General features: G+C 35.0%; 1 protein-coding gene across 1 annotated transcript in view; it reads right to left on the bottom strand.

Annotated features, from left to right (window-relative positions):
- NCAM2 (neural cell adhesion molecule 2) overlaps positions 1-16,986 on the bottom strand; it is a 215,734-nt gene that overhangs the window by 184,203 nt on the left and 14,545 nt on the right. Inside the window, exon 5 of the mRNA XM_073804651.1 lies at positions 11,356-11,493. Coding sequence (XP_073660752.1) covers positions 11,356-11,493 — 138 coding nt within the window. The remainder of the gene's footprint in view (positions 1-11,355; positions 11,494-16,986) is intronic.

Here is a 16,986-nt window from a genome sequence, read left to right as displayed (position 1 = left end):
AGGCAACATTTAGGGGGATTCTCAGTCTCACTGGCTGACTGTGCTTTATTAAAATCATTGAAGCATCAAAAAATGAACCCCAAATGGATCAAAGACCTAAATTTAAAACATGAAAGTATAAAAAGTTTAAAAGAAACTTGAGAAAAAAGTCTTTGTAACTTGGGGTTAGGTGTAGACGTCTTAGACATGGTACCAAAAGAATGGTCCATAAAAGAAGAAGATTAATAATTGGACTTCAAAATTAAATTTTTTCTTGCTTTCTGAATGACACTAAGAGAATGAAAAGATAAGCCACAGTGTCGGGAAAAAGAACCTACAAATCACAAATCTGAGCAAGGAATTGTATTCAAATATATAAAATAATCTAAATTCAACAGTAAGAAAATGTGCAAAAGACAAACAGAAACATCACTAAAGAGGCTGTTTGGAAGGCAAAAATGCATTTATAGAATTTATAAAGGACTCTTGAACTATAATAGTGAAAAAATCCAATTAGAACATGGGAAGGATATGAAGAGACATTTCACTCAAGAGGATATACAAGTGAGAAATAAGCATATGAAAAGATGCAGGAAACATGCAAAGAAGCAGGAAACATGAGACATGATGACGGAGGAAAAAATAGTCAACCAAAACTGACCCAGAAATGACACAGATGATAGAATTAGACAAAAACGTCAAATTATTATAACTGCATATGTTCAAGAATCTACAGAAAAATTGATCATGTCAGAGACTTAGAAGATAATTAAAAAATAAATTTGTACATATTAAAACTACTGTCTGAAATCAAATGTACATGAGATAGGACTAACAGTAGATTAAACACTGCAGAAGAAAAGATTAACGAACTTGAACATATAGCAATAGAAACTATCCCAAAAGTAATACAGAAAGAAAAAAAAAAAAAACTAACTAAAAAAAACCCCCAAAACAAATAACAGAACATCCGGGAACTGTGGAATAAGTTCAAGTGGCCTCAAATATGTGAAATTGGAGTCTCACAGGAGTGTGGGACAAAAAAACAATATATGAAGAACTAATGACCAAAACACTTCCAAATTTGGTAAAAAGTATAACTCAAGTTTGTCAAGAAAACCCAAGTACCAGAATGAAGAAAATTACACCAAGGTATATTGTATCCAAATTGCTTAAAACAAGTTATAAAGAACATTCAAGAATCTGCAAGGGGCTTCCCTGGTGGCACAGTGGTTGAGAGTCCGCCTGCCGATTCAGGGGACACGGGTTCGTGCCCCGGTCCGGGAAAATCCCACATGCCGCAGAGCGGCTGGGCCCGTGAGCCATGGCCGCTGAGCCTGCGCGTCTGGAGCCTGTGCTCCGCAACGGGAGAGGCCACAACAGTGAGAGGCCCGCGTACCGCAAAAAACAAAAACAAAAGAATCTGCAAGGACCAAGTGGGTGGTACACTTTATGTACAGAGCACAAAATAAGAATGAGAACAAACTTTTGATCTGAAATCACACAGGTCAATAATAATGGCTCAGAATTTTTAATTTACTGAAATTTAAAATATTGTTAATTTAGAATTCTATAGCCAGCAAACATTCATTTCAAATATGAAGGTGAAATAAACATTTTCTTATACATTCAGTATGTGAAGTTAATCATCTCCAGCAGACCTTCACTGTAAGAAATGCTAAAAGAAGTCATTCAGGCATTTGGGAACAGACACCAGTTGGAAATCTTGATATGCATAAAGAAATAAAGCGCTGTGGAAATGGTAACTATGTAGATAGATGTAAAAGCCTTGTTTTATTTATTAATTAAGCCATGTTAAGAGCTAATTGATTTAAAGCAGAAAACAACAACAGCAACAACAAGAAACATATAGTATGAAGATATGGTAGGCAGAATAATGCCCCTTCCTCTGCAAAGATGTCAGTGCCCTAAGCTTAGCCATCTATGAATACATTAAGTTACAGGGCAAAGGGACTTTGCAGATATAATTAAGATCCTAGACGTTGAAATGGAAGAGTATCCTATATTATTCAATCAATGAGCCCTAAAACAAAGAGAACTCCAGCTGGAAGAGGAAGTCAGGAGATGCAGCAGAAGGGAAGTCAGAAATATTCCAGGTCTGAGAAGGCTTTTAAGGCACTGTTTTTGGCACTGGAGGAAGAACCCAGGGGAAAGCCTCTGAAAGCTAAGCACAGGCCCTCCAGGTGACAGACAGCAAGGAAAGAGAACCTCCATCCCACAGTGGAAAGAGGGTGAATTTTGCCGACAACCTAAATGATATTTAGAAGAGCTTCTTCCCAAGAGCCTGCAGCAAGGAACACAATCCTTCCACCACCTTGATTTTATAAAAATTGCAAAACTAATTATAGTATTATTATATTTTTTAATACCCTGAGCAGATCCCAGATGAGTCTACTTGGATTTCTGACTTACAGAAACTGGAAAATAATAAAGTTGCATTGCTTCAAGCAACTGAATCTGTAGTAATTTGTTACCACAGAAATAGAAAACTAATACATGATTTGATATAAAAAAATCTGATGACAACAGCACAAGGGCTAGAAGAGGGTATTATTATTCAATATGTGAAATAGTATCATATCACTTGAAAAATGACTGTGAAAATCAACTGCTAAAATAACAGAACAATAAACTATAACTAATGAGCCAAAATAGAAAATTAATGATGGATTAAAAATACTCTGAAATCTAAATAAGGCAGAAATAGAAGAAAAAGGGAACAAAAAACAGATAAGAAAAATAGAAGAAGAATAGCAAGACTTAAATCCAACTAAATCAATAAGATATTTAATATAAATTGTGTAAACATTCCAATACAAAGGCAGGGACTGTTAGAATTAATACAAAAAAAGAAATAGACCCAACTATATACTGTCCTTGAGAAACAATTAGGTTAAGGTTAAGATTAAAAGGAAGGAAAAACATATGCCATGGAAATGCTAATTAAAAGACAGGTGGTTAGTTTTACTGATATCAAAGTAGGTTTCAGAGCAAAGAATATTACCAAGGATAAACAGGATCACTTCTTATTAAAAAAGAAGTCAAGAGGATATAATTCTAAACTTCTATGCATATAGTAACAGAGCTTCCAAACTCATGAAGCAGAAACTGCTATAATTACAAGGAAAAATAGACAAATCTATAAACTTTCATTAGAGAGTAAACAGCCTCCTCTTAATAACTTATTGAGCAAGTAGACAAGAAGTTAAAAAAGGATAGAAAAGACTAGATCAACATTATCAATTGACCCTAACTACTGATGGTTACCAAAACTCCAACCAAGCCAGCAGATTACACTTTCTGTTCTACTGTACAGCAAATACATTTGAAAAGATCTAAATCCAAAAAGTGTCTTTTCGATAACATTAGAACCAAATTAGAAATTATGACAGAATAGTATTTGAAAAATCCCCATGTATAATATTTGGAAACTAAATAACACAATTCTAAATAACCTATAGGACAAATAATAAAAGGGAAATTACAAATGTTTTGAACTGAATGGCAAAGTGTTCACAACATGTTGAAAGTTGTGGAAGGAAATTAAAGCAGTACATATAGCGGATTCTTGAGCATCAAATGTATTCATTAGGAGAGAAGAAAGGATTCAAATCAGTGCCTTGAGGTTTAAATTTAAAAAAACATAAAAAGAAGATCAAGTTAAATCACAGATAAGATAAAACAATAAAGATCAGACTGGAAATTGATAAAATATAAACAAGTAAAATTAAAAAAAAACTAAATCTGTTTCTTTGAGAGACCAATATAACTGATAAAACTCTGGCCATACTGATCAGAAAATAGGGAATAAAGGACAGTGAGAGTGTGGCCGACCAAAAGAGCAAGAGAACCATTCAAGACGTTTGTTTTTCAAAATGGGCTGCACTAAAGGGTAACTAACGTTACTAAAGTTACTCTTGACTTTATTATTTATTTGCATCATATTCTATGATTTTTGTAAAAGTGTAAGTATCCAGAGCATGTCTCTCCAAAGTAATTTAGACATTAATTGTACTGAAGGTCAATCATTTCCACAATGTCAGGTGGTAGGTTGGTAGTAACTTTTAGTTACTGTTTGATTCCATGGAATTTAAAAAATTTTCATTATTACAATATCTCCTGGCCCTCTACAGATTTCTTGAAGTTTTGTTGTTGTCGTTGGTATTGTTGTTCAGATAGTGTTATTATTTTACAAATGATAGGATTCACTTCTGTATTTATTGACCAAATGTTAGAGAAAAAATAAAAAGGAACAATTCCTACATGACCAAGAGGTGCCATTCAGAAGATAGGTGAGTTCAGAGTAGGGTTCTGATTCAAACAATGAGAAAATTCTGCCTTCTCTTTTAATTGGGGATTAAAAATAATATGTTGTAAAATAAATACATACTTCTCTATAGGCTTTCAAATATGACATTGTTCCACTTTAAGTGTACTCAGGAAACTCTGGGCAGAAGAGAAATAAAGATAGAAGAAAAGGTAAGAAGCTATATTAACTGTTCACACCAACTAATTGTTGGTGCTGAGAAGACAAAGACATGCCTAGATATTTGTAGGTTATCTATCAATCTACCTAATTTTCTATTATCTAAAAATTCTAAAATAATGATTGGATAAGTATTAAGGAGAAAAAAATATATTTTTTCTTTCCTTGTATTCCCAGATTGCTAATCTTTGAAATTAAGTGGGATAATTAGGAAGAAAAATGTTTTATCAAATTAGAAAATATTCTGGTTTTGATAAATGCTTACTTTTTGACCTTTCGGTGAATTATATATTATATAATATTGTTATAAATTACCAATCCTCTCATAACTTGCAGTCATTAAACTGACTTAAAATATCTCTCTGCATGTTTGAGTCAATTATATTACTGATATACAAGAGGTTGGTTTACTGTCTTTTATGTTTGTATATATGTTTTACATTATATAACATTGCATAAAAGTTAAAGAGAAAAAGTCTGACTTTTCATTTTTAATAAAAAGAAAAGTATTTTCTCCTAATTTTCTTAACTTTAAGAACTGGTTAGAAATAGTTAGGAATATAAAATACACTGTCTGAGGGAATAGAGGTATACATTGAGATACCTACTTGCAAAAATATCTCTGGCCATTGTCATCAACTGTTGATTTTAATGTTCGAAGGAAAACTAAAGACGCAAATGCTTTAAAATTATACTTCTAGGTGTTTTTCATCTATTCTCAATTGTCCCTGCTTCCATTATCCCAAGTCTGAGCCAGCAGTTAGTGGATCATTCTTCACAAATTTACAAAAGATTCAGAAAATAATGAATCATTATACTTTAAAAGAACATTTTACAAAAATAACACTCTAGGGCTTCCCTGGTGGCGCAGTGGTTGAGAGTCTGCCTGCCGATGCAGGGGACGTGGGTTCATGTCCCGGTCCGGGAGGATCCCACATGCCGCGGAGCGGCTGGGCCCGTGAGCCATGGCCACTGAGCCTGCGCGTCCGGAGCCTGTGCTCCGCAACGGGAGAGGCCACAACAGTGAGAGGCCCGCGTACCGCAAAAACAAAACAAAACAAAACAAAAAAAAACACACTCTATTGGCTGTATTTTTTAATTTAAAAGTTATTTCCAGGTCTTTTCATCATTTTTTGAGTAGTTTGGGAGAGCATTTTATTTAACTAAGGGCTAGGAATCTGATGCAGGATGGGCATGGGTTAAAGCAAGAGAAGTAATTTTGATCCTCTTTTTAAAAATTTACCCATGATTTGTGTATAAGTGTGTGCGTGTGTGTGTGTGTGTGTGTGTGTGTGTAGTCAATTATCTAGTAAAAAGAGTTCAGAAATGTATAGAAAAGATGGCCAGCAAATTCAGCAAGTTAATAAAAATGTAATAAGGTATAATAATAAAATCAATGTAGCCAATGGGAAGTTAATGAAAAGAAAGGTTTTAGGCATTTGGAAAACTTACCTAAGATCCAGTAAAAAGCAGGTATGAACACATATACATATGTTGAAAAATATTGGGAAAATACCAGTAGTACATCAATGTTTGGTAGATGAGTGAAGTCAGTGATTAGAAACAGAATACTGAAGTCATGGGGCAAGATTTCTCTCAAATTATCAACCAGACCTACCTGTAAATTAACCCACATTCTCACCCATTTTTGATTCATTTCCTCCAGGCTCAGCATAAAATATATCCTCTTTATGTTCAAGGAATATCTTCCTTACAAATGTCCTAACACTCCAGTCACTTCCTCTGGTCCTCATTAAACGTTTTTTTGTTTGTTTGTTTGTTTTGCGGTATGTGGGCCTCTCACTGATGTGGCCTCTCCCGCTGCGGAGCACAGGCTCCAGACACGCAGGCTCAGCGGCCATGGCTCACAGGCCCAGCCGCTCCGCGGCCTGTGGGATCCTCCCAGACCGGGGCTGGAACCCGCGTCCCCTGCATCGACAGGTGGACTCTCAACCACTGCGCCACCAGGGAAGCCCCTCATTCAACTTTTTAATGTTTCCCATTTAATAGCTGGTTCCAACAAGCTGAGGTAATAGGTGCTGTACCTTCAATACTTTTCTTATTCAGTTAATGTACATGCAAATTTATTCTTTAAGTCATTGCAGTCTGAATGTTACCCATCCATGCAAATGATATTGTTCACCATGCTGTCTCTTGTAAACTCATAATTGCCAAATTCACCAGATATATTTCAGTTCACTACTTATTGATCACTTCTGCTTGCATTTACTACTTTGGAAGCCTAGAACCCACATTAGAAGTCTTGAAATTAAGCCTTTATTGCTCTTGCCTCTGTGACACACTTGTAAACACGACGACTTTGTTTCAAACACTATCTGATTATATACCTTCCTCTTCATTTCTTTGTCTTTCAGCACAGACCCTACTTATCTCTGACTTGAACTCATTTCTTCTCCCTGCCTCCATCCTTCTCTCTCTCTCAGGTACCCTGCTCCTAAATGGCAGCTCATCTTTGTCTCTTAGAAGAAAGTCCATAGCCCTGCATTATCTGGCCCCTCCTGCTTTGCAGCTACATCTCCACCTAATCCCCAAACCAACTGGCTAACATCACCATCACTCCCTCCCTAAAACTTTCATATTCCTGTAACAGTTAAGGTATTAGATCTTTTCTCACATCCTACACTGTTTTTGCTTTTGCAGATGCTATTTTATCTGTCTACAATAATTTCCCCTCTTTGTTCTACAAAATAATACTTTTTCATCAATAGATTTATCCCAAATACCAAGTCTCTTCTTGTGCTACATTAGGTTCCCCTTATTATTATAAAAGAGGCTGTAAATATCTATAAAAAATGCTTTTACTATATGCTTTTGTATTCAGCAGCACCATAAACAATCAGGGACTTTAGGAAAGTTGATTATTTTAAGTGTTTGAGATAAAACTGTAAGTGCCTTGAGGGATACAATGCTATTAGATCTGTTAGTATTCTGAGCCTAACAAAGTATGAAAAATATAGCCAGCACTTCTCATTTATCTGCTGAATAAATATATAAGTGCAAGACAAAATAACATCAAAACTATAGTCAAAAATATTCATTCAGTTGAATTCCCAATATATTGATAAGGGAATTAAAAAATTTGTAAGAAATGATCACCGTCAGGGGAAAGTGGGATTATAAGATGTCTGAGGCACACTCAGGGAAGTAATTTCAAATGTATTCCTAAGTCAGACAGCATTTAAATTCCTTAAGTAAGAAAAAGCCACTGGCATTGAATTTGTCTGCTTTTCTGTGATAACAAATAACTCTAAAATCTCAGGGCTTAAAAATGTGTTTTACTTCTTATTTATGTTATGTGTTTGCACCTGCAGATCAGCTGTGACTCTGCTCCACATGTCTTCTCCATGATGCCCAAGGTAAAGGAGAAGTCTCTGTTAGGGTCATGCTAGTTTCATGGCAGAAGGAAAGTACAAGAGAAGTAATATGTGATTCTTCTTGAAGCTTAATTTCATCCATAGTGTATATCATGCTTGCTTATATGCCAATGGCCAGAGCAAGTCATATCATCAATTGGGTGGAGATGCAAAATCCTTCCACTGGAAGCACCACACTTCACATGGCAATGAGCAGTGATGTATAACCTCTTAAAGGGAGGGGGGATAAAGATTTGTGAAAAACTATACACAGGCATTGAGAAATATCGTAATAAATTCATAAAGGGAGTTAAGGGAAAAAAAAGATCCTTAATATTTGGTATGGCTGGTACTATAAACTAGCAAGGATACCTTTTAACTAATTGTTGAAAAAATAGACTATGCATTGGAAGAAAGGAAATGTGAGGGAAAAGTTGCAAAGAGCAAACAATGGAAAAAAGAAGAGCTTCTTCCAGAGGCAGGACTTGGCAAGAAAGCAGTGAATGTGAAGAAACATTTGAATGGAGTATTTGGTTGGGACTTCAATATACTTAGAGATGAAAGGGGTTGAAAAAGGTCCATGATAAAGTCCAAATTAGCAAGAATAAAAATTAGTATCAAATAAGAGAGAGGTATGCATTATAAACTGGGGAGAAAAGCATGTAATAAGTCAAATATTGTAACTGAAGAAAAATAAGATAATGTGGATAAAGTTGGTGCTTTTATTTTATTATTAATTTTTGCAACCTCAAAGTTTTCATTGAACGTCTGCAAGAGGTTTTGTAGGAGGTAAATAATAAAGGATACTTTTAGAGAGGGCTCAAGATTTAAAAGGAGTAGGTAAGCAGGGCAAGAGTCAATAAGACTGGAGAGAATGATTTTTCTGACTGAAGTAAAGGCAAAATGTGAGAGAAAAGCACAGCTGTCTGGTGGCATTAGTCAATGCATTCCCTTGACAGGGTCCAAATGCATCATCCAGAAAGGCGAATAAATCGAAGGTTGATTTTGTGAACACTGTTACTTTGAAGAAATTGGTTCCAGGAATTCTAAGATATGGGAGTTTGTGACCATAACAGGGAAATGTGACTAATAAGAAGAAATGGAGATAAAGCAGTGTTCTAGTAAAGAAGGTCAGATTAGGACATATAATTGATTCTGTTAGAGGAAAAGTGGGAGTGGAAGGAGGATGGTTTGCTTTGGAGGCCAGTGTGATGCAGTCACAACAGGATATTACATACATGATTGATGTGAGTTGCACAAAGAACACATTCCAGTGTTTATCTCCTTATGAACCCCAAAATAATAAGTATAGACATAGAAATAAATATTCCAGATTGAATGCAGATCATGATAGACTTGAAGATTCAAACTTTGTTAATTGAACCCACTCATACCCAAATAATCCTTCAAGAAAAATGTAATCACATTTAAACACTCACAGATAATCTAGTGTGGAGATAGATTAGAACATGTTATAACTATATTAAAGTAGAAATTACAATAGCAGAATGGATAATAAAGGCTAAATATGCTACACCTGCCAGATGACATTCCCTTTTTCACATCAGACTCAAATTAATGTTTTAGTGTAAAAATATATGCATAATTTTACATATACATACATATATAACATACAGCATAGTACATATTTATATACTGCTTCCTATAAACTTAGTCCTTTCTAAAAAACTTTATATTATTAACTAATATTATAACCCACATTTTCATAAGAGCATACTGAGCACAAGGTCTTGCCCGTGACAAAATACACGTATATTTCCTACCTTAGATTCTTTCGGAAACAAAGGACAGTAGATGGTTAAGTCAATACTGAAGAAACTAAATAGCCACTGTAAGTTACCTTTGTTTATTGTACATAATAAAGAGGGAAAGATATTAGAAATACTTATAGATATAAAAATAGATATATAGATACAGTTACAAACATAGTACTTATCTCCATATTTAAACCTATTCTTCATGCACTGAAATCTTCCTCTTGGGCTGAAGGCCAAAACTTCCATCAACGATAGCACTCGATAAATACCAGATTCTGCACACCAAAAAAAGGCTCTCAAAGTCTTCTCTCAGAAGGCCTGGCACTTTGGACTCACCCATGAGCATGTGCAGTTTCTACCCACCTGCCTAATAACCATCTGATCTATTCCATTATGTTATCCATACATCTCAATTAATTATAGACTTAGAGAAGGAGAGAAAAAAATCTCAGTGATTTAATATTCTCTTTACCTTTCAGCATGAATTTTGTGGTTAAAATACCTTCACTCCAGGAAAGGAAAAAACAAATAACTCTTTTAGATCTATATGCTATTCCTGGTGTTGTTCTCCAGTCTCTTCAAGAAACTGGAGAGATAGATCATGGTGGGAGGTGCATAGGATATGGAAGAAGATACTGATTTATGTTTCCCCTTCCCAGCCCTAAGTGATAGAAAACTCATGGCTAACTCTTTAAATTCATATTTTGTCTATTCCAGAAAGAACAAATTACATTCTGCTTCTAGAATCCTGTGATTATGGTTATTTCTAATTTATTTTAAAATAGAAAAAAAAGTCAAAGTGCATTTGTGTAGTGTTACTACTAGTATTTCCATATGGCTGAAGCACGGGCTACCTATGAGCAGATGGTTAGAGAAGGTAGCTGATGATCATAAAAGACTTCCTATGCCACGAAGAGTGGTTTTTATTTTGTCTTGAAGGTAATGGGAAACACTGACAATTTTAAGTGTTGAAAGGTTGATAGGACAGAAAGTTGGAATTGTGAAATTGAGAGTAGAGAAAACAAACAACTTACAGCTACACAAGAAAAATACAAAAAAGAATTGTAAAGGGCAGCACTCATGGAAGGCATGGTAGGGAAAATAGAGTATATTTGATAGATGTCAAAGAAATACAGTGCGCATCTTGGTGACACATTAAATTACCAAAGTGGAGATAACTAGGATAACATTAATCTATCTTCTGCCTCACAGAATGTCATGTTAACCCAGCCATGCAATAGAGTAAAGTAGCCAAATTTGGAGGAAGAGATGTCATCTTGATGTCATAAACTTAGCTAATAACGTCCATTAATATTTCAAAGGGTAACCATGTATTCAATTATTTAATTTGGTAAAACTTGCAAATACTGTTAATTAGTTGAAGCAAGTAATTAATGTAATTTAAAAGTAAAATCTAGTATCATACTTTACTGTATTTCATTTGACATACTTTCAACAACTACAAAGCCAGAAAAAGGCAACTACTCCCTTATAGACTCTTTGTAAAGGAGGATGACAATGTTAAATAAGTCACAGATCCTGCCCTTGAGGCTATAATACAATGTAACAGATTCTACCCTAGAGCTGAGGAGATTTCCTCTAGGTATAGAAGAGGTTCATTAGGGAAGTCTTGAGTGCTGAGTTTACATGGTTGCCCTTTTAATAAACATATTGCTAAATGCAACACAAAGATACATACTAATTATTATCTGCTTACCATTAACAATAACGATGATATCACGGAAGTCAATTTCTCCCCTAGCCTCCACTCTTCCTTCACACCTGTATATACCTTCATCACTTTTATTGATGTTAAGAATCTGCAGATTACTGTTGGCTAAGATAGCAAACCGATCTGTAAGGTAAGCAAAGGGGAGGAAATGATATCAGTAATTGAAGGCAGAGTCCAGCATGCTTTAAATTGCTAAGTGTTAAAATATGGAACTTGTCTGACACTATCAAACTTTTCATCAACAAACAAATTTAAATTTGAAAGTAAAATATAATTTCATGACTTCAATTTTTCCACTCTACACTGCCTGGTTACACATTTTTTTCAAAAATACATTCAAGGCCTTCCCTGGTGGCACAGTGGTTGAGAGTCCACCAGCCGATGCAGGGGACACGGGTTCACGCCCCGGTCTGGGAGGATCCCACATGCCGCAGAGCGGCTGGGCCCGTGAGCCATGGCCGCTGAGTCTGAGCGTCCGGAGCCTGTGCTCCACAATGGGAGAGGCCACAACAGTGAGAGGCCCGCGTACCGCAAAAAAAAAAAAAAAAAAAAAAAAAACATTCAAGACTTTATTTCCACATAAAATGGTTAGGCTATTATTTTGCCTTTGGTGCTTTGAACGCAGAAATGATACACAAAAGAACAAAGCTGAGAGATCAGATATAGCAGACACAAAGACGTTTTGACTGTAAATATGTAGCAACTTGGGTAAGGAAAAGGGTTAGAAAATTGATTGAATATCCTTCCTCACACAATAATTAAACTAATAATTGCACATACCCTGAGAAGACAGCTAAAATATATAATAATATTCAAGTCATGTAGAGGGCATATAAAATCGTCATATCTCAGATTTATTTGAAAAATTATTTTTCTAAATGCAAGATAATCCATTTTAGGAAGGAACAGATTAGACTTCATTAATTTTACATAGATTCCATTTTATGTGTGAGTATATGCACATGCAGAAATACAAAACTAAGCTGTTATAGGGCATGCATTAGCTGATTGTTGAAAATAACCTGGCTAGCCTAAGTAGCATCTCAGCCTGACAGTATTTTCCATAATGCCTGGCTCAGTTTTTAATCATCACAATTTTGTTGCAGTCTTTGCAGTCTTAACACCTTTCCCCTTCCTATCAAGTAAAGAATGTTCTCATATCCAGTTGTTTTGATACATGTTATAAATGTAATATCCTAAATTTCATTAATCAATTCATCCATAGATATCATCGAACATCATCTGTTTGCTAGGTACTGTATTTGGATACATTGATGAATAAGAGAAAACATCCTTGACCCCTTTGGGACTTTTGGTAAGGTAGAAATGTCATTAATTTAAGGTACCCACCTCTGGATATCTACTGTTAAAGCTACTTTTGGGGACTGTTCCAGTATTTATTGCTCTTCCCCTATTTGCTGGCTTAATAGAGGTATTAGGGCAAACACAGAAGCCGCATGAGAAAATGGTCCAGCCTCCCTCAACCTGGATCACTGAAAGGATGGAAGGGTAGAATCCTGCCTCTCCCCCTGCTGCCAATTGGACTTTGCGTGAGTGAGAAATAAATTGCTATGACATTAAGCCATTCGTATTTGGGGTTCATTTTTCACAGCAATTCCTTAAGTCAAAGTAGAAGTTTGGGTTTTATATACAAATAAGGAAGTTATCAGACTATAGAAGGTCATTAAAATAGGTGAGCATGTGGTTACTGATTGTCTAAGAGATAGTTAATAAGGCATGGAAATGTGTAGATTCTGAGGCTACCTCAGAAAGAAAATACCAGTTACAAGTCTACAGATACATAATTTTCAGCCCAGGAAGTATAAACTTTCCCAAAATATTTATTTCACCTTTTGGGTGACCCTAAGAAGAGATACAAAAATGTTTATGCAGATGCTTTCCCCTGGTAAATTTTCTCACCAAAGAAGAGGCTGGAGAGAAATAAAGGCAATCTGCAAGAAATATAACTTATAATAAGTCCTGGAATAACTCAGAACTCTTAAAAATGCATGATATTTCAAAGTAAATGTAAAAAAACTCTATTCAAGTGTGTTGCTGGAAATTAGAATGAGCAGCAATTACAGTTGACCCTTGAACAACACAGGTTTGAACTGTGCAGATCCACTTATATGGGAATCTTTTTCAATAGTAAATACAGTACTACACAATCCGAAGTTGACTGAATCTGAGGATGCAGAACTGAATCACAGATATGAAGGAATCTCAGATAAGGAGGACCAACTATAAATTATACTTGAATTTTTGCATGTCAAGTCGGCACCCTAACCCCTGTGTTTTTCATGGGTCACCTGTATGAATTAAAAAGTTCAAATTTAGAGAGGGATGCAATGAGTCATAACTAAATCATTGTAATATTATATTTTCTAACTCACTAAAATATGTATCTAAAAATTCTAAGTATATGTGTAAAGTCCATGGAATGATGTTAGCAAACTCTCAAACCAAAGAGCATTATTAATATGTATTTACAAAAAGCATTTGAAGAAAGCACTGCTTCAATCAATCACACATAACTATGGATATTGGAACTATTTAACTATTAGAGATGATCTATTTATCTCAGTTTTACAGACATCCACATTTTCATTATTGCAGTAAGAAAATAAATGAAATCAAATAATACACAATAAGGTGTCTGCTTTATGTTTCTTTAAGCAGGTTATTTTTTAAAAGTCCCCTCTTCTTCTCATTCCACAGCCACTGAATGGTTTGCTTCATCTACTCCTATGCCTTCAACCTATATTTTGATGATTCACAATTTTTCTTCAGACCAGATGATTCCTGTGATTCCAGAATTGTGCAAGAGTCAACCAGATGTATGAACTTAGAAGGGTTGTAAATACTTCAATCTCAGCATGTTTAAAATTTGGCTCACTAGCTCCACCTGAAATTTCTCATACGGTACTCTCCAGTTCTGTCTTCACAGGTCTTTACATTGAGCTAGTTGCCCAAGGCAAATTCCTTGAGTCATCTTTGACTTCTCCATCTCTCTTAGTGTGCATGTCCAATCAAACCCATATCCTATCACTTCTCCCTTTATCATTTCTTAGTCTAGAATCTACTTTTCCCTCAGCAATTATTTCATTTGGATTTGAACTGTTCTCATTGCCTGGAGCTTGGCCTTGACTCTCATCCAATTAATTCTCACTGAAGCACTGATATCCTTCTCAATAAATATTAGGTCATGTCACTGCCTTAATTAAAACCCTTTAGTGATGTCACCTTTGGATAGATTCTAAACTTCTCAATAGAGACGTCAAGGCCATATTGACTTGGCTCAACCTTCTTTTCCAGTTTCCTTTCTTATTAGTCTTTATTTACAAATCCTAGTTATTGTAAGTGTTCTAGTTGTACTTATTCATAAATTCTAGTTATAATGAACTTAATTCAGTTTCTGAAATGTGTCACTTATGCTTTCACCTCTGGGCCATTGCATATGGTGTCCTCTCCTCTTGAAAAGTCCCCACCATTCTCTAGCTGGCTAATCCCTTTTCATTTTTAAGGGTTGCTTTTCTCTCTCAGCAGACACCTTGAACACTCTCCTCTGCCCTAACTAGTTCAGGTGCTCTTTCTTTATCATCTTCTATCACTGCACTTTCCTTATAATATACCTCAATATACATTGCTTTCATTGATTGATTTTTCCACTAGATTATTAATATGTTGAGGGTAGTGGACTTGTTCATCGTTTAAACCATGAATTGCCACCTTCTAGTACACTAGATGAAATATACTAAGTGTTCAATAACTGTTGAATGACTTTTTATACTGGAAGTAGATTTCATACAAATTTTATTGAACAAGATGATTTTACCCATAGTTTTTTGATGCCTAAAGGGTACTTCATTAGAAAATGCTCAAAACATTTAGGAAGTTTTAGAGATAACTTTAAAAATGGCTGAGGTAGAATGGCAACTGCAATAGCATATCCTTCCATCAGGGTTGAGACTAAAAGTCAGGATATTCAACTTTTATAACAAAATGTCACCTTTACTCCCTAAATACTTGGATTCTTTAGCATATGGATTTCCTTTCAACAAACAACATGGTAAACCTCCACTTTGAGTAGTCTGTGGGAACATTAATAATGCATATTTGTCACACAGCTGCTACCAAAAGTATGGTTAATAAGATGGACATTTTCAAACCTTCATTGTTTTGTATGGAGACTTTAAACTTTATTCCTATGCCACACTAAGGCTTCAGAAAGTTATCTGTACACACTGCATTATTCTAAATCCCCATATATGTTCCTTTCATGGTTGTAAACCTAATCTTATTTCATTAGTTTTAATAAAAGGATCACATAAAGTATAAAAATCTGAAGAATATTACTTCTTATAAATCTGTTATGAATGTACAAAGTGTTTGATAATGAAGTATGTGGCAAGTTTCCCAAATATTAAAAGGTTAGAAAAGTTTGTTCATCTTCACAATTCCCCTACATCCTTTACATCCCAAAGTCAGAACAAATTTTACGTCCTTTTTAAAAAAATCGATTTTGTCTTCCCTGCAACTCAGCGTTAAGTTCCTATGTTTAACTGATTCCCAAGAATTAAAAGCTCAATGAGAAGGAACAAGAAAAATAAATGTTATTTATTGAGAATCTGATATAGAGTCAAATATTTTATTCATTCAGTTAACAAATATTTATAAGCCTATCTTACTTAAAACTCAAACCGTTGTTCAAAATGCATATAATAATTTACTGTTTACAGATGAAGAATCCGAATTAGATACAGAGCAGTTAGAAAAGTTGTTTGAAGCTTTAGGGACAAGGAAAGAGTAGAGCCGTAATGGAATTCCAACTTCACAGCATTTCATCCTTGGGTACTGGGAAAAATGTGTAAGCTGTAGCAATAGAAGCGTCACTCCTCCATCAGCACTGTACTTGACCATCAATCTTTGCTTTGAGGATTTAACTGTCTTTTTTTTTTTTTTCAGACAATTAATCATTAGATTTTATCCCCAAATAAATTACAAAAAGTAGATATTATAGGGCAACCTCCAGTGTCCATGGATGCCAATGAATGAACTGTCTTTAGGCTTGAATTCCATCTGGCTACTTAACTGGAGGGATCATCTGCTCAGGGAAGATGGAGATGCTGATTGGTGCCCTGGGCCCATTCAGTCAAGACCTTGCCAGTGCCTGCTGCACACACTCTCTGCCCAAAGGCCTACAGTCAGCATCGACTTAACTGTCTTTTAAAATAAAACTCATTTCAAAACCATCTTGTAATTATGGTTTACAGTAAACCAGATGTACACTTGAAGCCTAAGATGTAGGTAATCTGAAAATGTTTAGACATTGTCATTTAACTGCTATGAAAGAATTGCCTTTTCTTTATTATTGAGGGGAAGAAAGCAGAAAATATACTGTACAATTTACTCATGAAATTTATTAGTAAAACCTAAAGCAGTTTTCTGAAAATAAAGTAAGAGGAAATAAAGTATTATATCTCATTAACTTACTATAATAGAAAAGAGGGTTTTAGTAAATAACTGACAAGCAGTGAAAATGCCAAGTCCAGAAAAATTCTCTCAAAATTAAAAAAAAATTACTATCATCATCATGATACTTTCTCTGTATATATT

Source organism: Tursiops truncatus, chromosome 4 (assembly GCF_011762595.2).
Source record: "Tursiops truncatus isolate mTurTru1 chromosome 4, mTurTru1.mat.Y, whole genome shotgun sequence".
Classification (NCBI taxonomy): domain Eukaryota; kingdom Metazoa; phylum Chordata; class Mammalia; order Artiodactyla; family Delphinidae; genus Tursiops; species Tursiops truncatus.
This window is presented reverse-complemented; position numbering and strand designations above follow the sequence as displayed.